The 23,598-nt window shown below is 41.7% G+C and overlaps 2 protein-coding genes across 2 annotated transcripts in view; one reads left to right on the top strand and one right to left on the bottom strand.

The window, feature by feature from the left end:
• LOC135769179 (leukocyte immunoglobulin-like receptor subfamily A member 3) overlaps positions 1–23,598 on the top strand; it is a 199,657-nt gene that overhangs the window by 86,708 nt on the left and 89,351 nt on the right. The gene's annotated exons all lie outside the window — the stretch shown is intronic.
• LOC135734062 (uncharacterized) lies at positions 11,501–18,930 on the bottom strand. Its single transcript, XM_065252970.1, has 3 exons — positions 18,509–18,930; positions 18,256–18,412; positions 11,501–13,059 (listed from the first exon to the last, which is right to left on the bottom strand). The coding sequence occupies exons 1-3, from the start codon at positions 18,654–18,656 to the stop codon at positions 12,468–12,470; spliced, it is 897 nt and encodes a 298-aa protein (XP_065109042.1). The 5' UTR covers positions 18,657–18,930; the 3' UTR covers positions 11,501–12,467.

A 23,598-nucleotide genomic window follows, 5' to 3' on the forward strand; every position in this document is an offset into this window, starting at 1 on the left:
CAACAAACTGTGTAAAATATTTACAAGTGAAAGGCTACACCAATAAATTAGTCCAATCCACTGTACACTGTTTCAGGTATACTGACTCACTCAACGAGCCCTGAACAATGCAGCATGAAGCCTTTAAATAGGCTAAGCCACTTAATAGGACTAAACCAAAAATAAAAGAAAAGGTAACATAGAAAATTAACAAACTCAAACAAATACATTGCAAATGCAAAAACAAATTAAACTTCCATAATAAACAAATTACATAAACATTAAACTAGGGACAAATAATGTAAAACAATATTACATGTATAAATTCCCTCAATTTTCATGGTCAACTGTGGCCAAAACTCCCAGTTCAACTAATCAGTTGAACTGCGCCGTCTAGTGGCGGGAACGGGATATACAAAATGGCAAAAAAGAATGCAATTCAGTTTGACTGTTTGGAATGGGGTGATGAACCAATACGTAAGTATATCTGTTTGAATATGTAAATGGATGCATTTAACAAAAATAAACGTTTAACATGAACACTTGTTGTACGTTTGTTGTCTGTTATTGCACAATCAAATTAACAAAACATTTAACTTTTAGACATTTAACCAAATAAACAAGTCAGAGATATGGACAAATCAGCCTCATAACAACACACACACACAGGTGGAACTACAAACATTTCTGTGTTAACTGATGTATATTTGCGCAAGGCAGAGATGAATGTAAAAGGTATGCGAGTTGATGTAGCGAGTCCAAATCAAAATAAAAGTCCTTTCATAATAAAAGTCATTTGTCACAGGTCTCCGTGACATTTCCCCCTCCCTCTCCAGACACCGCCTGCGGTGTCCTTGAGAGAAAGTCTGCAGTGCAATTCTGTGAACCTGATCGGTACAAGACTTCAAAATCAAATGGCTGCATGGCCAGATACCACCTTGTTATGCGAGCATTAGAGTCTCTCATACGGCCTAACCAGGCCAATGCTCTGTGGTCAGTCTCTAAACGAAATTTTCGTCCAAGCAAATAGTACCTCAAAGAGTCCAAGGCCCACTTAACAGCAAGGCACTCCTTTTCAACCGTAGAATAATTGACCTCTCGGGGCAGGAGTTTTCTACTGATGTAAACAACTGGCTTGAGTTGACCTTGTTCCTCTTGAAGGAGCACAGCACCAATGCCCTGTTGTGAGGCATCAGTCTGCACTGTAAATAGTTTGTCATAATCAGGACTCAGGAGTACTGGCTCTTGGCACAGTGCATCTTTCAAGTCTTTAAAGGCTTTTTCACATTCCTCAGTCCATATTACCTTGTTAGGCTGGTTCTTTTTAGTTAAGTTAGTCAAGGCAATTGCCCTGGCTGAAAAGTTTGGAATAAACTTCCTGTACCAACCAACAAGTCCAAGAAAAGATCTAACCTGTTTCTTTGTCACAGGCTGCTTTGCTCCTTTAACAGCCTCCACCTTCCCCACCTGAGGCCGGATCACACCGTGACCCAGCACAAATCCAAGGTATTGGGTTTCTGATTTGGCAAGGGCACATTTATCAGGGCGGATGGTTAAACCTGCAGTCTTGATACGTGTCAAAACGTCTTTGAGATGCTTTTGATGCTCCTCCCAGCTATGGCTGAAGATTATGATGTCATCCAGATAAGCTGCAGCATAATCCTCTGTACCATGTAGAAGTTGATCCATCATTCTTTGGAACGTAGCGGGGGCCCCATGAAGGCCAAATGGCAGAACGCAGAAATGGAAGTGGCCAAAGGGTGTTCTGAAGGCAGTGAACTCCTTACATTCTGGTTTCAAGGGTACCTGCCAGTATCCTTTGCAAAGATCTAATGTGCTCAGGTACTTCGCCTTTCCTAGTCTCTCCACTAGTTCATCCACTCGTGGCATTGGGTAGGGGTCAAACTTACTAATGCTGTTCAACTTTCTGAAATCCAAGCAGAACCGTAGAGTACCATCTTTCTTTGGCACCAACACTATAGGACTGCTCCATTCGCTTGAAGATGGCTCAATAATACCAAATTGTTGCATCATTTGTAACTCCGCTTTCATTTCAGGCAGAAGTTTCTCTGGAACACGGTACATCTGCTGACGGATAGGTTTGGAGTCTTTAAGGACAATGGAATGGCTCACCAGTTCTGTCCGTCCAGGAGTATCCATAAAGAGCTGATCAGGTATACATCTCAGCAGCTGATGTCTCTGTTCCTCAGCTAGATGTTCCAAGTCCAACTTCTTGTCATTAAGACATGTGGGTAAGTATTGCTCATCCACTTCCTCTTCTCCCTGCACAGCTCTTACCAACATAGCAACATCAGCATGTTCTTCTGGTTGCACTGGAGGTTGACGTGGATGCCATTTCTTTAACATGTTGACATGAAACACTTGCAAAGGTTGAGCTCGTGAAGGAATTTTGATCTCATATGTAACTGGACCTACCCTTCTTTGTACCTGGTATGGGCCTTGCCACTTTGCCAACAGTTTATTCTCAGATGTTGGGAGCAGTAACAGGACTTCTTCACCTGGCTCGAAGCTCCGTGATCTTGCTGCTTTATCATACCAGAGTTTCTGTTGTTCTTGAGACTGTATCAGGTTTTCTCTGGCAAGGACACTGGCCTGTTGAAGTTTCTCCCTCATTTTAATCACATAGGTAAGGATGTTTTTCTTCTTTGACACAGCAGTTGTTTCCCAGCTCTCTTTCAGGACATCTAGGGGACCTCTAACTTGGTGAGCATACAGTAACTCAAACGGAGAGAACCCTGTTGAAGCCTGGGGAACTTCTCGGTAGGCAAACAGGATGTAAGGCAGCCATTTGTCCCAGTCTTTCCCGGATTCTGAAACAAACTTCTTTAACATAGTCTTTAGAGTTTGGTTGAAACGTTCAACAAGACCATCAGTCTGAGGGTGATATGGGGTTGTTCTTACTCTCTTAATACCTAACAGTTGGTAAACTTGGTAAAGGGTGTGACTCATAAAGTTGGTACCTTGGTCTGTTAGAACTTCTTTTGGTATGCCTACTTGAGAGAAGAATTTTAACAAAGCAGAAGCTATCTGTTTAGCAGTGACATCTCTTAAAGGGAATGCTTCAGGGTATCTTGTGGCATAATCTGAAATTACCAGAATGAACCGGTTTCCTGCCTGACTCCTTTGAACTGGACCAACAACATCTACCCCTATTCTCTCAAAGGGAACCTCCACTACAGGTAAAGGAATGAGGGGTGCATATGCAGGGACACGGCCAGTAGTGAGCTGGCATTCAGGGCATGTCTGGCAATATTCTTTAATGTCTGTGTACATTCTGGGCCAATAAAATCTTCTAGAGATTCTTAAGCATGTCTTTGTGAATCCTAAATGACCTGACCAAGGAATGGAATGACCTAATTCTAGCACCTCTGCTCTTCGTGCTTTAGGTAACACCAACTGAAGATCTCCCTGCTTAGTTTGCTTATACAGAAGTTCATGTTGTAACAGGAAAGGCTCATCAGAAACAACATTAGTGCCATCATTCGTTTTAACCTGGTTAAAACATACAGCTAGGGTTGGATCTTCTCTCTGGAGTCTGGCTAAATCATTTGGAATCACCATATCTGCTTCAGATAACTCTGGTTCCTCAACATCCTGAACAGCAAACTCTGGAGTATCAAGCAGTTCCTCTACCCACTCTCTACGCTGTTGCAACCTGTCATCCGTTGTTGGCCCTGATTCACAGTCAATATCAGCAGTGTTAAAAGGCAAGGTTTGCAACGCATCATGAGGTTCTAAGTCAAGTGTTGTCTGTGTTATCTGCTTTGCTTGAGCTCGTGTAACTACTCCACACCAAGCTGTATCCTGCACTAACTCAGGCAAAACTGGCATGTCTGTGCCTATCAGGATGGGATAAGGGAGAGTTTCAGCAATTCCAACCTTCATAAGATATGATTGGCTTAACACTTCAATATACACCTCAGCTGTGGGCAAGGGAGTGTTATGACCATGTACACAACAAACAGTAACTGTTTCACTATCGTTCCAGTCTTGTCTAGGGACAAACTTGCTCTGAACTAGCGTATATGTACAACCAGTGTCCACCAGAGCCAAAACTGGTTTACCATTTAACAAGACAGATATAACGGGTTGTGAGTTGCATTTTAAGAGGGATGACTGAATTGGATGGGGAACATAACAAAGACTTGTTGTTTTGGGTTTTTTCAGGGGGCAGAGAGGTCTAGTATGGCCTGGCTGACCACAATGAAAACACACAACATCTTCCTTAGCTACACTCTGCAAAGTTGTATCTGAAGTATTGGGTTTAGCATATGTAACCTTAAAGATTTTAGCTTGAGAGTTTGAACACCCCATAGACCCTTCAGACTTACCTCTGGTCGAAGACAGGATGCCTGCATAGCGGAAACTGCCTGCTCTTTTATGGGCAGAGATATATGACTCCACAAGGCCAGCAGCTTCTTCGGCAGTAGCTGGACCACGCTCCTTTACCCATGTCCTCACCTCTGGATACAAGACTCGTAGGTACTGCTCCAGCACAAGGGTCTCCATAATACCTTCCTTAGAACTGGTAGAGAAGTTAACCCACTTGCAAAACAAGTCTTTCAATCGGGTGTAAAGTTCTTGAGGTGATTCATCAGGATGAGTATTCAGGTTACGAAATCTCTGTCTGTAAGTCTCTGCATTGATCTCATATTTCTTAAGTATTGCAATCTTCAAAGCATCATAACTTTGTGTGTGCACAGGATCCATTGCAACAAATGCAGATCTGGCCTTACCAGTAAGCAGCGGTATCAGATGTATAGCCCAGTCTTCTTTAGGCCATTGGTACACCTCTGCCAGTCTTTCAAATGTTAATAAATAGTGCTCAATGTCATCCGTGTCTTCAAGTCTTGCTAGATGAGGATCCCGGTCTACCACTCTAGGCTTTGGCTTATCTGGCCCAGCCCCAAGGCGGATCTGCTCCATATCCAGCTGCATTTGGGATACATGGTGATTAAGCACTTTAAAATGTTGTTCTCGTCTCACTGCTTCTCTCTCATAACGATCATCACGTTCTCTTTGAAATTCCATAAAGGACTTGAACATTTCAGCCAGCGTTGTGATAGCAGCATCAGCTCCAGCAATAGGAACAGTCAGTGAATGCGCTCCTTGTTGAGAACTGTCCTCCATTGCACCCTGTTCCACATCTGGCACAGTGGTTTCATCAGGTTGCTTCCTCGTTTTGGGAGGCATGACTGGATGTAAAAAAAAAATCACGTCGCCTCAGTGGTACAAAAAAAACTTCTGACACCAAATGTTAGCTTGGTCAATGCACTAAAACTGAGTGAGGGTCCAAAGCTGCCTAAACAGTTTAGCAACACTGACCTGGATGTACCAAAGGGATGGAGGCTGGTAACTGGGTGACGGTAAGGTGTTTATTTACATTGTGCAATGTAGAGGCAGTTTCCAATAAAGTGCTGGTGATATTTACAAGTCCTTATTTACAGTAGAAAAAATAATCCAAAAATGTATTTACAACAAACTGTGTAAAATATTTACAAGTGAAAGGCTACACCAATAAATTAGTCCAATCCACTGTACACTGTTTCAGGTATACTGACTCACTCAACGAGCCCTGAACAATGCAGCATGAAGCCTTTAAATAGGCTAAGCCACTTAATAGGACTAAACCAAAAATAAAAGAAAAGGTAACATAGAAAATTAACAAACTCAAACAAATACATTGCAAATGCAAAAACAAATTAAACTTCCATAATAAACAAATTACATAAACATTAAACTAGGGACAAATAATGTAAAACAATATTACATGTATAAATTCCCTCAATTTTCATGGTCAACTGTGGCCAAAACTCCCAGTTCAACTAATCAGTTGAACTGCGCCGTCTAGTGGCGGGAACGGGATATACAAAATGGCAAAAAAGAATGCAATTCAGTTTGACTGTTTGGAATGGGGTGATGAACCAATACGTAAGTATATCTGTTTGAATATGTAAATGGATGCATTTAACAAAAATAAACGTTTAACATGAACACTTGTTGTACGTTTGTTGTCTGTTATTGCACAATCAAATTAACAAAACATTTAACTTTTAGACATTTAACCAAATAAACAAGTCAGAGATATGGACAAATCAGCCTCATAACAACACACACACACAGGTGGAACTACAATTAACTGATGTATATTTGCGCAAGGCAGAGATGAATGTAAAAGGTATGCGAGTTGATGTAGCGAGTCCAAATCAAAATAAAAGTCCTTTCATAATAAAAGTCATTTGTCACAGGTCTCCGTGACAGTTGTAATGAAATAAAACGATGTGCTGAGGACTTTAGGCGAATGTCCCCTAAAAGTCCCGAAAGTCCGCTGACCGTCCTGCAAACGTCCTTGTGAAAGTCCGGAGGACGTCTTCGCGGACGTCCGCTCGACGTAACGGGACCCTACACGATAACGTCCAGGGGACGTTCGCAGAGGACATTTAGGGGACGTCCAGGGGACCTTTTTTTGTTAGCTGGGAACACACTTAGATATAGCAGCCAGAAAACACTAACAATCCAACGGTCAAGAGTCAAAGTCCAATTAAAACAACCACTGATCACAATAATGGTGACTTTAAATGAAACAGCCAACATCTTAACATAAGTTAAGAAAATGACTCTACAAGTAAGATGTGAAATGCAATTTTAGGTTTCAGACAGAGATGTTGAGAAAGAGGATAACACAGCTTTTAATTCTGCTTCATTGTTACTTTTTAACACTCTGTAAGATGGGACAATATATACATCCAGCAGTGTTCATTTAACTCTGGGGATTTTTCTGTATGAGGGCTTCCTGGGGGCTAAGTGAGGGCTGCCCGCGCAGGGCCAGCGCTAAAGGGCCAACGTTTTGCCAATGAGCAAACCTGCGCGGGGCCCTTAGACTAGCCCTAAGTGGGCCCATAAAGGGCCATTGTAGGCTTACTTGCAGGGTAGTGACGATTCTCACAGACCAGTCAGTGATCTACAGTGTTTTCGCGTCACATTTTGGTATCAGCTCGGGCCGCTTGGAACCCCAACCGATGTGGTACTAAAAAAAGTATTGGTACTACGTACTGCACCCAGTGGAAAAACTTACAAAAGTAAGCTGACCCAAAGCAAACCGTGGGGTATTATGCAATGGAAAAGCGCCTTAAAAGTTCCCAAACTCCCTTTTAGCGGTGAAAAACATCAACAGGCTGAGAATCAGGAACACCATGCCAGTAATTTCCAGATTTGCAGTTTGTGGCAGCACATCCGCCATGCGGACTGACACAAATAAATGAATGTATGGGAAACACTGCATTCCATCCTACTTTTTGTATATTGTTACAGCAGTAGGTAGCGCAAATATAAGACACATCTATAATCCCACCCACTCTGAAGTGGTACTCAACTCAATCGAAAACCAAACTGAGCCCAAGTAAGATGAGTCATGCTGAATAGTACCGATTCAGTCAATGGAAAAGCGGCTTTAGTGATGTCATTAGAAAAGGTCAGCTGGTCATGAAAGACTTAACCAAAGTTTCTGGCTGTTCTGGTTGATGTAATGGTTGTAGTGTCTACTACAGTACTGTAGTTGTTGATTAGGCAGATTTAAGAGATGGCACAGACAACATCAGGATACCAAAAGAGGATAAAAATCATGAAAAAGATGAGAGGGCTAAATAGAGAAGACAGCTTGATAGAGATGTAACGATTAAATTGCGTGTCCAATTAAAAATGCCTGTCTGAAATCGATTCTGAATCGCAAAGCTGTGATTCTTTGTTTCATGCACAGCTTGTGCGTGTACTACGGCATTTGGTCAGTAGGAAGTCCTTATCAATCTAAAATCATTATGAGTCGGAGTCGTTTATAACGATCATTTAAAAAAGCAACACTCGTTAAATAAAAACCATTCAAAATATTCTTTATTATCATGAAAATACCTGAAACAATTTGAAGAACGGCGATATAAATATTCCTGCAGACATTTCCTGGAATAGCGTTTGTAATGCTACTTCTTCTGTGGTACAAAGGGAGTTTCTGCATGAGAGCGCCCCCTGGCGTTCGGATGTGCCAGGATTTCACTGTAATTCATTCAGATTCATTCATTGAGAAACGCGTTACAGCCCTACAGCTTGACTTTCAAAACGGATGATTTATGTTTGCTGTTTTGTGTTATTCTGAAGTAATTTGTATTTTTACTGTTTTAATTAACACAGAAATAGATAATCTAACAGTAATTGATGTTTATCCATTGACGCTTTGTAACAATATTTGCAAAAATGTATGTTTTACCATCCAATCAAGCATTAGTGTTGGAGCTTTGAGCTTCAAAAAATGCACTGTGTGACAGTAAAACTAGTCCAGTGATGCATATATAAGCTTTTCGACAAGCATAGCAAATGCTTTCTATGAAGAATTGACTAAAATTTACTCTGTAATCGTATTCATCTGTTTTAATGGTCTTTAATGATGTCTGATTCGTGAGTGAATTGTATGTTTGTGTTTGTTTATTTCACTGATTTGTGGAATCCTATAACAAAAACAGTTTTATTGTTTCATTAACAAATTGAACTGATTTGTTTTGGACAGTGAAAACAGCGCTATACAAATAAGTAAATTGTGTAAAAAAATTACATGTGAAACATGAACATATGTTATATTGCGCACTGTAAACACAAGCAAAGCTTCAACAACACAGGAAGAATGGGACCTTTAATAATAACCATTTTATTTTTTGTACATGCAACTCCTTCATCTATAAAATATCTCTTTTGTATTCTAAAAAAGATCAAGTGTCAGAACAAACCTATGATGCCTCGACTGAAGGTGTTCAGACACAGGAGAAGGAGGAACCTAATTCAGGTAAGCTTTAAAAAAACAAGCTGTAAGAAAAAATTATGAGGAGATCTTGATTAAGAGGTTTTTTTTGTAGTAGCAGTGACAAGCATATGTAGTACTTTGGGTTAAGTGGAGAAATATTTAACCCAAAACATCTAAAGGTCTTGACACACCGGGACGTTTTTCGTGCGCGTTTATCGTCGGCGTTTTACGTGACGTTTTTCTGCTTTCACACCCAGACGATTTTTACTGGCGCTGAGCCGAGTGAGGTGCAAATTCACCCCTGGACGGTAGATGGCGCTTAATACAAAACAGATATATGCCGGTACACAAGGCGGCGCTGCGAGACGTTATGCGTCGGTTCTGACACGCCCTTGGCACACAGAAGAAGAGAGCCAGTATTTACACTCGCGTGTAGTCAATAACCATTCATATACGATTTTTGGTCAACGGGCAAGCAAACAAACATGGATCTTTTAATTAGCAGTTCGAGCTCCAGCAGCAGTTCGAGCTCCAGCAGCAGCTCGAGCTCCAGCGATAGTGATGAAGAAGTTATTCTTCTTCTGTTGAAAAAGGAAAGACGAGTGAAAAGACGCAAATATTGGGTACATCCAATCGTTGCGAGAAGAGAAGAACACGGGGAGTTCTACCGACTGATACAAGAGTTAAAAATGTATCATGATCGTTTCCGGGAGTATTTTCGAATGTCCGTGGGTGAGTTCGAAACTTTACTCCAACAACTAGCGCCCTCGTTGACAAAGGAACAAACACACTACCGTAAACCTGTCGACCCAGAACAGCGGTTATCCGTGTGTCTACGGTGAGTTCGTGTACATTGTTATTCAATTGAATGAATATTGTAAAAACATGAATGAATTTCTGTTGTGTGGGAGAACTAAAAATAAATTTTCATTGTCTATGTCTATTTCAGTTTTCTAAGCACCGGTGACTCGTACCGCACCATTGCATCCAGCTTTCGACTAGGCGTGTCCACAGTTGCTTTAATAGTGAGTGAGACCTGTGATGCAATTTGGCATTGCCTAAAAGATGAACATTTGCCAGTGCCAACTGAAGAGATATGGAGGAATACAGCCAGGAGGTTCCATGATAGATGGAATTTCCCTAATTGTTTGGGGGCTATGGATGGAAAACACATTTTAATCCAGGCCCCTTCAAACTCTGGTTCTCTGTACTTTAATTATAAAGGTACGTTCTCAATTGTACTGCTGGCCCTAGTTGATGCAGATTACCGCTTCCTGGTGGTTGATGTGGGGAGCTATGGCAGCAACAGTGATGGAGGCATCTTTGCCAATTCTGTGATGGGAAAGGCACTCAGAGATGGAACTTTGAATGTTCCACCGCCATGTGAACTTCCAGGTGCGCCAGAGCTGGGCAAAGTTAAGCACGTCATTGTGGCGGATGAAGCTTTCCCCCTAAAACCGTATCTCCTCCGGCCATATCCTGGACGCCGCCTCACAACAGACAAGAGAATTTTCAATTATCGTTTGTCTCGGGCACGTCGCATCTCTGAAAATGCCTTTGGAATCCTCAGCCAACGCTTTCGAGTTTTCAGAAGAACTTTACAGGTTCAACCAGCTGTTGTTGACAAAATAGTCAAAGCTGCTTGTGCATTGTGCAACTACTTACGCCCAAAAGGAAATGACCAGGATAATGCCACAGAAGAAGACAATGATTTTGAAGAAACACTACAAGGTTTTGAACATTGTAGGGGGCAGCGGGCATCTGTGGAGGCACAAGCTATCAGAGAACTGTACAAAGACTATTTTAACTCACCAGCAGGAGAAGTTGCTTGGCAGTATGACCATGTGAATCATGGTCTGGAGAACAGATAAAATCCAGCTGTAAATGTGTGCTATAGTCATGAAGTCCCATTTTGAAAACTGCTTATGTGTGCATATATATATTTGGATTTTCTTGATCTATTCACAAACAACTGCAAACTTGAATAAATTTTTGCATATCTATTGCATCTGATTCTGTAATCATTATTTAAAATATCACCACTGTCCACATTAGAATAAATAATTTTGGCTGAAATAACACAAATTGAATTAAAGCACTTTGGAAGATAAAGAAGTATTGTTTGAATTGGTCATAACATATAGGGGTGGTTTCCTTGACAGGGACTAGCTTAAACCAGGACTAGGCCTTAATGATGAAATATAACTAGTTTTAACAAACATGCCTTATTAAAAACATTACTGATGTGCATTTTGAGGCAAAACAAAGGATACTGATGTATTTTAAGATAGTTTTCAGTTTGGACAGGTCATACATTTATTTCAGTCTACGACTAGTCTAATCCCTGTTCCGGAAACCACCGCATACTGTTTAGAATAAAAGCCGAATTACATTTCAAGATGCATTTCTCACACATGCTTTTATAAGCGTTTGCTCTATCTGCATTTTCTAAAACTTCTATGCAAATTGTTTGTTACTTTGTGATTGGGCTAAATGTAAGTTCTGTGTTTAAACAATACACTCATGTTATAGAGGAAATAAGGGTGGGTGGGTATAGCAAGGAACCATAATGTGTTGTTCCCTAAATACTAAATTAATAACACTATGAATTCAATAATGCAACAACTAGGCATGTTGCCATTACAATGTAGAGTTAAAAAAAACCACGTAAAAAACAATTGCACGTTATTTAGAATTATGTCACTTAGGCACAAATCGTTTTTGAAAAATCAAACATTTATTTTTTGGAATGATCTGCAATTTACAAATACAATCAGACATCGAACAGCAAAATAAAACAGGAGTTTGAAACACTGGTTCAAGTAAGTCACAATGACAGTAGTGCAACTCCAAAGTAGTGCAAATAAACATTTAGGAGACGTCTTGAAATATATTTCTTGAATGTATAAACCAAAAAAATAAAATATATACAGCTGAACTGGCATACACATGAAATTAGATTTTGTATTCAGACACTGTAGTGCAAATAAGTCACAATGACTGAAGTTTAAGTGAACGGTTGTGCAAATTGACATTAAATATACATTTGGTACTCTATATATTGAATGTATAAACAGTAACAGTAATTTAAATGAAAAAATATACAATAGACATTGACTGGCATGAACAAGTACTGTCAGAGCACCCATAATTTTGAGGGATTTGAGGTATGACCTGATGGTAGGACACAGGCGACTGGTATGGTAAATGTATAGAAAACAATTAGAAATCAGATAAAATGGTATGTACATGAAATCAGTTGTAGTCAGAAACTGTAGTGCATAAGTCACAAGGACAGAAGTTGAAGTGAATGGTAGTGCAATAAACATGTATACAATGTAAACAACATACATGTTAAACTATACAAAAAAATTAAAGGGTATAAAATAACCATCAACCGGTGTGATCATGAACTGGCAGAGCGGCCATAGTTTGAGTCTGAGGGGTGACATGATGGTATGACTCAGGCAATTGTTACAGGAAATGTAAATAAAACAACATAGATGAAAAGGCATATACCAGAAAATAGATTATTATCGGAAACTGTTGAGCAAATAAGTCAAAGACAGAAGTTCAAGTTAACAGTAGTGCAAATGAACCTATGAAATGTACATGTTCAACTACATTTCTCAGATGCTTGAACAATAAAAAAAAAAAAAAAAAAAATGTGTAAAATAACCATTTAACAGTGTGGCCAAGTACTAGCAGAGTGGCCATAGTTTGTTGGGGTCTGAGGGGTGACCTGATGGTACGACACAGGCGACTGATTCGAAAATAAGGAAGATGACTGGCCAAACTCAGCATCATGCAACAGCTGATGTATCTTCAGTTTGACCGAAGACTGTTGTGCTGGAGACAACCTTCTAAGTGTGGGTACCAAGCCAAGAGCAAATAAATAATTGTCATCTTTTAGTTGCTCTTTTCGTTGATCTCTGCGCTCCTCTTTCTCTCTTTTGTGCTCCTCCTTCTCTCTTTTTCGTTCCTCCTTCTCTCTTTTTCGTTCCTCCTTCTCTCTTTCTCTGGATTCCTTGGATAGGAGGTACCTCTCCAAGAAGTCTGGTGTCTCGGACAGTTTTCTTTTCCCTAATTTCGACCTTGTCATACTTGGGCTGGTGCTGTATGATTCTCTAGGCGAGCTGGCAATGGATGATCCTGTTGAAGTGCCGGCGATAGATGAGCTGGAACATGTACTTGCTGGTGCCTCCTCACCGTCACTCACATCATTTTGTACCTCCACTCCACCCATGTTTACATCAGAAACATTGCTGTGAACACTGTAAAGATAAATTAAGTTTACATCAGTCTTTCACACTGTGGCCCATACCACACTATCCATCCACACAAATACTCCTAAGGTCAATGTTTGATAACAAGTCTAGCTTAGATTCATGGTGTTCTTATGTACCATACATCTGGGAAAATAAATGAAGATGAGGTTACCCATACACAAAATAAAATATGGGACCAGGTATGATCAAACGGTATAAAGTGAACATGTCATGAAGATTATTGGCAATCCATTACATATCGTTAAGCCCACACAGCTACACAGGTAAAAAAGTAGAACACTTCCTTAATATACTTTAGTGCTATATTTTGGCACACTAATATTTAACTTAATATCCTATAAATTACATCATGGTGTGTTTTCCCAGACAGGAATTAGCTTAAAACAGGACCAGACTTTAGTTTAATTAGAAAATATAACTAGTTATAACAAACATACCTTACTAAAAACATTACTTGTGTGCTTTTTTAGGCAAAACAAATGGCACTGATGTATTTTATGATGTCAGTCAAAGTTGTTTTCAGTTTGGAGAGCTCTTACATTTCTTTTAGTCTAGGACTAGTCTAATCCCTGTCCGGAAAACCGCTCCCATGAATATGAACTTTAATCCCCTAACAGATCTCATTTTTAAAAATATATTTACTTAACACTTGTATTAAACTTGAAGCCAATTTTCATACAAATGTCACAAGGTGACGATCTTTTTTGGGGCGGAACCAAAAGTTGGGAAAGTTTGGTTCCGCCCGGATGTTTCCGCCCAGACCGGAGAACAGAAACACCGGACATCCGGCAGCTTCGCGAAGGCTGTAATCAGCCGATTGAGCACAGCTGTGCATAGTTAAAGAGATCGCCGGGCAATTGGACAACTGGAGTACATGGAGGAGTATAAAAAGCACAGTTAAATCACAGTTCGGGAGTTCGGGCACGAGAGGGGGATTGACACGGGGAAAGCTCCTCTGCTTAGTGCAGAAAAAGTAGCTACGTACCTTTTGAAGAGCCCGCAGGCTCTGTTGATCCGGGCTGCGCTTGGAGCGCGCGGAAAGAAGACAGGAGCTGCCTGGGGTGAAAGAAAGGCGATACGTGGGTGGAGAAAAGGAGCACCCCGAAGAGAGCATTGTGCTGTCAAGCTGAGTCGTAGTGTGTGCTGAGGAACGGAGCTGTGCTCATTGTTAGACGTGGTGGCTGTCTGTATTTCTCTCTCCCTCTCTCTCTCTCGTTGTAGTTTGCGGTGGACCTGCTGGAGTAAACGGAAAATCCTATGGGTAAAAAGGGACTTTGGTCTAACCAGCACTTTTGAAGGAGTAAAGCAGGAAGAAAACTGACCTTGTTGTACAACGTAAACAAAGGCTATCCGCTGTGAGTATACCTTTTTGGTGTGGAGTAACTTGCAGAAATTAACCTGTGTAATCGTTGGAAACCTCCAGGAGAAGGAGGGCGGCCCTACCCCTAAAATAGCGTGGTGGGCGAGCCGTTAGAAGCGTAAATCCAAGCAGCCACAGCAACGAGACTCTATTCTGGTCGTATTTCCATCGCCCTTATCTCAGCCTAAGTGAAGTGGAGGACACCGGGCGTTTCCCTTGTTGTGTTACACGTATAGAGTGGTGAGTGAGACTTAGAAATTAAATAAGCTTTTCACGTTGGAGTGGTGCCGTGTATTTGCTGTGGGTTGCTGTGTGTCTTGTCAGACGAAGCCCCGCATCATCCAATTCTTCTACTGGGCAGAGGACGGAGAGGCTAACGACCTCAGAATTTACCGCTACCATACGCAGTGTGCTGTTCTGGAGTGTGAAGGGACGCAGATTAAGAGCTATCAGTGGCTGTGAGTACAATATTGGAAATATTCGTGGTGCAAACTTACCTGTGTCTGTCCTTGTCGCAGAGCCCGAGGCGAAAGGGTCCGCCGCCCCCGCGGTCTCTTCAAAGGGGCGCCCCTGTCCAGGATTCGATCGCCCCACGGGCAGTGGAGATAGGGCAGCGCTCGACCCGGGGAGGTGGTGTGTGACCTTCGCCCCTCTGCTGACCTACGGAGGAAACCATACTTATCAGAGAGCTGTAAACAGCGGAGCCGGTGAGCAATACTCGAAGTCCAAGTAATAGTGCCTTTGTGTCCTAGTGGCCGCCTGTGGAGAGAAAGGAGAACGAGAGTGAATAATTGGAGAACAGACTGTGCAACGTGATACCTACCCAGAGAGCTGTAAACAGCAGAACCGGGGAGAAATACTCGAAGTCCAAGTAACAGTGTTTTTGTGTCCTAGTGGCCGCCTGTGGAGAGAAAGGAGAACGAGAGTGAATAATTGGAGAACAGACTGTGCAACGTGATAACTACCCAGAGAGCTGTAAACAGCAGAACCGGTGAGAAATACTCGAAGTCCAAGTAACAGTGCCTTTGTGTCCTAGTGGCCGCCTGTGGAGAGAAAGGAGAACGAGAGTGAACATTAGGAAAATGGACTGTGTGGAGATCCAGTTGGTGGTGAAGGAGGAGAGCCTAGAGTGGCCATTATTTTAAGTTCCCCGTTTTCCCTTCCCTATTTATCTTTTTAAGTAAATTAAATAAAGTACATTTTAAATTATGCTTACCTTGTGTGTCTGGTCATTGGGGTGGCTTCGGGACGAGAACGGATGTTTAGGGACTGATAGGGTGTTGATGGGAGCTTTTCTTTAAAAAAAACGTGGTAGGCCATTGGGGGACCTTGGTCTCAACCCGAGGTGGACTGCCGACTACGCCAAATCTGTCACAGGTAGGGGTGGACCCAGATGTAAATAAGGTCACGCCCCTTTCTCCACCTCGAGGAGATTCCCGAAGCCACCCCAATGACCAGACACACAAGGTAACCATAATTTAAAATGTACTTTATTTAATTTACTTAAAAAGATAAATAGGGAAGGGAAAACGGGGAACTTAAAATAATGGCCACTCTAGGCTCTCCTCCTTCACCACCAACTTGATCTTCACACAGTCCATTTTCCTAATGTTCACTCTCGTTCTCCTTTCTCTCCACAGGCGGCCACTAGGACACAAAGGCACTGTTACTTGGACTTCGAGTATTTCTCACCGGTTCTGCTGTTTACAGCTCTCTGGGTAGGTATCACGTTGCACAGTCTGTTCTCCAATTATTCACTCTCGTTCTCCTTTCTCTCCACAGGCGGCCACTAGGACACAAAGGCACTATTACTTGGACTTCGAGTATTGCTCACCGGCTCCGCTGTTTACAGCTCTCTGATAAGTATGGTTTCCTCCGTAGGTCAGCAGAGGGGCGAAGGTCACACACCACCTCCCCGGGTCGAGCGCTGCCCTATCTCCACTGCCCGTGGGGCGATCGAATCCTGGACAGGGGCGCCCCTTTGTAGAGACCGCGGGGGCGGCGGACCCTTTCGCCTCGGGCTCTGCGACAAGGACAGACACAGGTAAGTTTGCACCACGAATATTTCCAATATTGTACTCACAGCCACTGACAGCTCTTAATCTGCGTCCCTTCACACTCCAGAACAGCACACTGCGTATGGTAGCGGTAAATTCTGAGGTCGTTAGCCTCTTCGTCCTCTGCCCAGTAGAAGAATTGGATGATGCGGGGCTTTGTCTGACAAGACACACAGCAACCCACAGCAAATACACGGCACCACTCCAACGTGAAAAGCTTATTTAATTTCTAAGTCTCACTCACCACTCTATACGTGTAACACAACAAGGGAAACGCCCGGTGTCCTCCACTTCACTTAGGCTGAGATAAGGGCGATGGAAATACGACCAGAATAGAGTCTCGTTGCTGTGGCTGCTTGGATTTACGCTTCTAACGGCTCGCCCACCACGCTATTTTAGGGGTAGGGCCGCCCTTCTTCTCCTGGAGGTTTCCAACGATTACACAGGTTAATTTCTGCAAGTTACTCCACACCAAAAAGGTATACTCACAGCGGATAGCCTTTGTTTACGTTGTACAACAAGGTCAGTTTTCTTCCTGCTTTACTCCTTCAAAAGTGCTGGTTAGACCAAAGTCCCTTTTTACCCATAGGATTTTCCGTTTACTCCAGCAGGTCCACCGCAAACTACAACGAGAGAGAGAGAGGGAGAGAGAAATACAGACAGCCACCACGTCTAACAATGAGCACAGCTCCGTTCCTCAGCACACACTACGACTCAGCTTGACAGCACAATGCTCTCTTCGGGGTGCTCCTTTTCTCCACCCACGTATCGCCTTTCTTTCACCCCAGGCAGCTCCTGTCTTCTTTCCGCGCGCTCCAAGCGCAGCCCGGATCAACAGAGCCTGCGGGCTCTTCAAAAGGTACGTAGCTACTTTTTCTGCACTAAGCAGAGGAGCTTTCCCCGTGTCAATCCCCCTCTCGTGCCCGAACTCCCGAACTGTGATTTAACTGTGCTTTTTATACTCCTCCATGTACTCCAGTTGTCCAATTGCCCGGCGATCTCTTTAACTATGCACAGCTGTGCTCAATCGGCTGATTACAGCCTTCGCGAAGCTGCCGGATGTCCGGTGTTTCCGTTCTCCGGTCTGGGCGGAAACATCCGGGCGGAACCAAACTTTCCCAACTTTTGGTTCCGCCCCAAAAAAGATCGTCACCTTGTGACACAAAGACTGGTTCAAGTGTCATATAAGTGGTTCCTAAGTACATTTTTAAAATACATTTATAGCACATTTTAGGTAATAGTTATGGTGTCTCAAAATAGCACTGTGAAGAACACTTAGATGTTCTTAAGATTATCTTACATAGACGCTTTTATATAGATGGTGCCTTTAATGAGTTAACTGTTTCTAACATTTACTAGGTCCCCACCCAAAGCATAAACACATATGATAGTTTATTTAGTCATTTAAATTTGTCCTAGACTACAATAAATTTAAGAGCAGTCAAAACTGAAAACAAATTTAACGGACATATTTTAAAATACATGAGTGCCCTTTTTTTTGCCTAAAATGCACCCATGTAATGTATTTACTAAGGCGTGTTTGATAAAAACTAGTACTTCCTAATTAAACTGAGGCCTACTCATGACTTAAACCTTGACTAGGCCTCAGTTTAATTAGGAAATACTAGTTTAGATAATCCCTGGCTGGAAAACCACCCCATAGTATATCAAGGACAAAACTAGTGCGCGAACATAGAGCACTTTAAATACACTTTGGAAGTGTACTTTTTTATGTATTGTAATGTTATTATATGTATAACGTACCTTCGAAACTCAGTTGATGTCGCGAGGAACTCCATCACCTTCATGAACTTCCATGGCTTCTTTTCTTTAGCGGCCTGTCCACTTTTGCAATCATCCTCACGTTTTTTTCTTATATATGTATCACGTAAGCTTTTCCACTTCTGTTTAACCTCCTCCACTATAGCAAACAAGCATGATGGTCAAAAGTTAATGGATAAAACTTACACGCTTATGAACATGATACCAAAAACTAATGCTCATTTATTAAACTCACCATCGAATCCTATTTGATCGGCAATTCGTATCCATAACAACTCCCTCTTGTCGATGTTTTTATAGTCGCTGTTTCGTTTGTCGTACAGCTCTTTGTTTTCAGAAACCAAAGAGACCAGCAACTCCACGTTCATCTTTCCTCGCTGCATCTTGTTTGTCTGCTCTGCTCACCTCTTCAACGTGGTATCAAGGTGTGCTCTTGCAAGACCGTCTTGTGCTTGAGCGCCCCCAAGTCGTGTTTTAATGTAACTTCAACAGCTTGAGGCACGTGAACAAAAGCGCTAATCTCATTGGTCGGCCAACTTTTAACGCGCCGCGTCAAACCCAAAAAACGTGTCCCACGCGTTTTTCTGGAAAACGCCTCGCGCTTTACGCGTGGGTGTGCGCACTCACATTGGCGCTCGTTGTTGAGTCACGAGACGTTAAACGCCGACGATAAACGCGCACGAAAAACGTCCCGGTGTGTAAAGACCTTTAATCTCTAACCTTTTATCCTGTTGTAGTTTATCACTCCTAAATTGCTCTTGTTTTAACCAACCCAGTCTCACCCCATTTCGTCAATATTTGACGACACTTGACCATTCGTCATATGTTGACGTGAAGGGTATACCTTTCGCGTCATTTTTTGACGAACTGGGGACTTCAATACTATTACGTCCGTTGCATTCTCTTTCCTATTTTATTACCATTTGCGCGTCGGTTTAGGGTTAGATTTACATAATGACATCCCTACCCAAACCTAACTCTAACCCCAACACCAGGTGACAACTGTTTCTAACCCCAACGCCAGGTGACAACTGTTTAATTTCGCGTACACTGTTTAATTTCGCGTACACTGTTTAATTTTGCGTAATCTAACCCTAAACCGACGCGCAAATGGTAATAAAATAGGAAAGAGAATGCAAAGGACGTAATAGTATTGAAGTCCCCAGTTCGTCAAAAAATGACGCGAAAGGTATACCCTTCACGTCAACATATGACGAATGGTCAAGTGTCGTCAAATATTGACGAAATGGGGTGAGACTGTGTTATTTTAACAGCTGTATGTTAATTAAGTTGAGACCCCCCACTGTCTGAGATAACTCTCGATTCCTCACAGCCATTCACATTCTACAATTGAGGATAATTTGCTTATTATGCACTCACCCAAAAAGTTGCAAACACAACATACCTGTTGACTTTTCTTCTTTTTCTATGATAATCAAGCCATTTTTGGAAATTAGCTCACTCTAATATTATGGAATCTGGGTCGAGGCAGACTTAAGCTTTATTATTGTTGTTTAAATTTATGGAGTTTAAATGTTACAATTTTAATTTTATCAGCTTACAGTATGTGATGTGTGTGCAGAAAGGAATTGTAGGATGTTATTGTACCCAATATGTTATAGTTCTTTTGAAGGGTTAGTTAACTTAATAATAAGAAAAACACTGTTGATTTATCCTCGGGACATCCAATACTGTATGTAGCAACATTGGTGCTTCAGTGGTTCTTTTGCTGTAGTTTCTTGATAGCTGTGTTTCCACAGTCACCCCTAATGCCTTTATTAAACCCTCACCCTTAGGGGATCCCCAACACTTTCAACTTTGTCAAGTGGACAAGGAAAGTTTATTTGGACAGACCCTAAATCCCTCAACCACAATGCACCTCGATTGTGATGTCACAACAGCAATGTGAACGGTGCGATTGGTCTGTGCAGACCCGCATAAAATCAAATACACCTGCAGTGTTTGCACTTAATTTACCCCGGTGCTTAGGGGTAGGCATTCTAAGGGCTTAGGCATTCAATTTGAACGCATTAAAATGGTTACACCTATAGGGTGCACTCATAAAACAATGAAAAAGATGTGAGTGGATAAAATGGATGGAATGATAAGGAAAGATAACAAGAGATAGCCGGTACTGTTCAGTTGAAGATATCAGGGTTGTTTTTAAAGAGCACCTATTATTGCTAATAAAAATTTATCTTGTGTATTTGGTATAATTCAATGTGTTTGTGTGGTTTATGGTTAAAAAAACATTATGTTCCGCACACCGTACATTATTGTTGCTCCTCTATGCCCTGCAGGGGCAGAGTGGGACCAAAAAATCTACCGGGAAATTTCGTAGACCACCGGCCCTCTGTGGTCAAAAAATAAATAAATACTAAGGTCTTGTATTTGTTGTAAAACTAGGGTAATACAAATCGTAATCAATCTGCCAAAAAAAATCATTTTCATAATAATAATAATAATAAAAATTATAAAATCATGGCTAATTTTCCTAAATGAGTAGCTATACAAAATGATACCTGTTTGAAAGACTGGGATGCGCACCTGCAGCTATTACATAATAGAGCAAGGCCAGATACAAACGTGCTTTTAAACAGGAAATAATATATGGCACAATTTGTGCATCTTTGAATAACTGTAAGAATACAAATATTTCCTTTAAAGCTCCACTGTGTAGGATCTACTCCCATCTAGCGGTGAAAGTCTATATGACAAGCAACTGAATATTGCTTTCAAGCCCCCCCCCATTCGGAACGCGTTTTAACTCGTACGGTGGCCCGACCGTGTCATGCCAAACATGGCTTCCAGTAGCTACAAAGCAAAAACAATTTGCAATGTCCTTTGCCTGTGATCCATCAAAGCACACAGATTTATTTTTAACATGGAAAAAGTCTGATTGTCATGATATGTTTGCTTAAAATCACATACAAAAAGCAACCATAAACGTAGCTTAGACACTCCTTTTTCATCGACGCGAGGAAAAATATCACAGGGGCTGTTAAACTTGGTATTAAAATGTGTTTTCGTCGATCAGATCACAAGTGGACGAGAGAGACACATTACGTTTACACTTGGTGTTTAAATCCGTCTCTTTTTGTCCATTTTCTCTCCAGAATACTGAGGGGATGATCTGTGGACGAGTCCCTCTCCTGCATTTAATCATGAGCGGGAGTAATGACGGGTTTAAATGAACGCAAACTAATTATGTCAAAGTCCAATGCTTATGTTTTAAGTAAACGTTACATGTCCGTGTATATGTAAGAGCTTTCTCTCATATTGGTTAAAAAAGATTGCGCAACTTTCACACGCTTGTAAAATGAAACGAAAGACGCGCAGATCAGCTGCGTTTTATCAATGAAAGGCTAAAAATAGGGCTGTCACCGTGTGTTTGTGCTAGAGGTCAGAAAAGATGAAAAACATTTATCTCAGTACCTCAGATTACATAAATGGGCGGAGAGACGGCATGTGGCTGTTCGAACACATTAAACCACATGCATGTTTACACTAACAAGTGTTATGAATAACCATGCTATAGTTAGCCAAGGAACTATAAAACTTCAAGTTTACAACATAGACTGTATAGATGTAAACGAATATGCTGAATTACCTGTGGAGAAGATAGAAAGTGCAACTTCAGTGTCCCTTGAGCCCCATCTTGGAAAACTTACTCCAATATTGACTTTGGTCTTGATGTTTTTCCTGTCGCGTTGTCATTTAAAATCCCCGTTTCACTTCCTTGGCGACTTGTTTTAATGTCCTCGAGAATATGTCTTCAACAGGCTTTCAAATCAAAGCATTAGATCGCAGGTTCATCACTGTGTGCGGCTGTTGTAAAATCCGAAGGATTCAGCTACGCAGGTCACAGGCTGGATACGTCATCAAGCCTGGTTTATTTAAATCAACTGAGCATTACATTCGCAAGTCATAAGCATATTACATCAATTTACAATTAACTAAGAATAATTCTCAGCTTTATAATTGTTAATATTCTGAAATAAGACTGTCTTGATGACGTATACCATGCAACATCCGGAGGCTTCAGCTAGCGGGCAGCGTGAATGTAGTCTGAAAGCGCGAAAGGCGGAGCTTGAATTTCAGGAATGTCCCTCGTTGGCGAATGTATTTCAAAGATGGAGGCATAACATGGATTCAGCCAGAAAGCGCTTCGACGGTATGCATTTTAAATAGCAGATTCTACACTTACGAGAATACTTTGATTAGTGGGGTGGAAGTAATTACACATGAATGAGCACATACTTTTTAAAGAAAACATGGGTTTTTGCTAAGAATTAACTCAAAAAAGTACACAGTGGAGCTTTAAACATAATTTTTGTCATATAAAGTTTTGAGAGATAATAATGTTTTTTCCACTGTTATTTCTTATTTAGGTTTTTTAGTGCGGTTAACAGCGTGTTTGACACATTTAGGGCTGCAGCTATCGATTCTTTTTGTAATCGATTAATCTAGCACTGAATCGATCGATTTTATTAAAATAAAATTTTTGTGTGTGTTTTTAAACAACCAAAACAAATAATGCATAACGAAAATTAGGGCTGTTCCGAATACCATTTTTTGGGCTTCGAAGCTCTAGTAGAAATCAAATCGAATATTTATTCGAAGCTTCGGAAGGAGGGGCTGAACATATTTTTCTCTTTAATAAAGACCGGAATCTCTCTGTGTGTGTGTGTGTGTATGTGTGTGTGTCTGGCTGTCTACAGTTTTATTATGTGGCGGATGTGTTGCTGCGGACCCAAGGCAGTGTAGTGCCTTTTTTTCGTGCAATATGGACATGTGACACGTTTATGCTGCATTTACACCAACCGCGGTAAGGGCGTGAAGCGTGAGTGATTTCAATGTTAAGTCAATGTGAAGACTCGTTGACGCGCGTCAGGAGGTCCCGCGGCGCGGAAGAGGCGTTCGGCGCGGAGCGGAAGGCGCGTTTCTGCCTCATTCGCGCGTGAAGCTCGCGCGAAAGGCAACAAAAAAATTGAGCGTTGTGCGCGGTACGCGCAAATGGTGCTTTTGTGCATTTTGCGGATCACGCGAATTTGTGGCTGACGCCCGAGTTGAAAAATTTGAACTTTGGCGGAATTTCGCACCGCGTTAACCAATCAGGAGCCTGCCTGCTGCTGTGGTGGCAGCCCCGCCCGGAGTCACTCACTCAAGCAGTCACTCGAAGCTATATGACACAAGTTGTTATTTCTATAGAGGAGACAGGAATAAAAAGGACCTCGCTTGGAAGAGTGTCAGTAAGGACTTTGGGCAACTTGGTAAGTTGTAATACACGCTTCACTTTTGAGTCACGTGACGTTTATCTACCCG

The sequence above is a fragment of the Paramisgurnus dabryanus genome, chromosome 3 (assembly GCF_030506205.2).
Source record: "Paramisgurnus dabryanus chromosome 3, PD_genome_1.1, whole genome shotgun sequence".
NCBI lineage: Eukaryota > Metazoa > Chordata > Actinopteri > Cypriniformes > Cobitidae > Paramisgurnus > Paramisgurnus dabryanus.

Bases quoted from the DNA above. Each gene is read 5' to 3' on its own strand.
- LOC135734062 (XM_065252970.1), bottom strand. From the start codon at position 18,656: ATGCAGCGAGGAAAGATGAACGTGGAGTTGCTGGTCTCTTTGGTTTCT. The intron at 18,413-18,508 runs GTGAGTTTAATA...TGTTTGCTATAG, and splicing joins CGATCAAATAGGATTCGATG to TGGAGGAGGTTAAACAGAAG. The intron at 13,060-18,255 runs GTACGTTATACA...TTATCTTTACAG, and splicing joins ACATCAACTGAGTTTCGAAG to TGTTCACAGCAATGTTTCTG.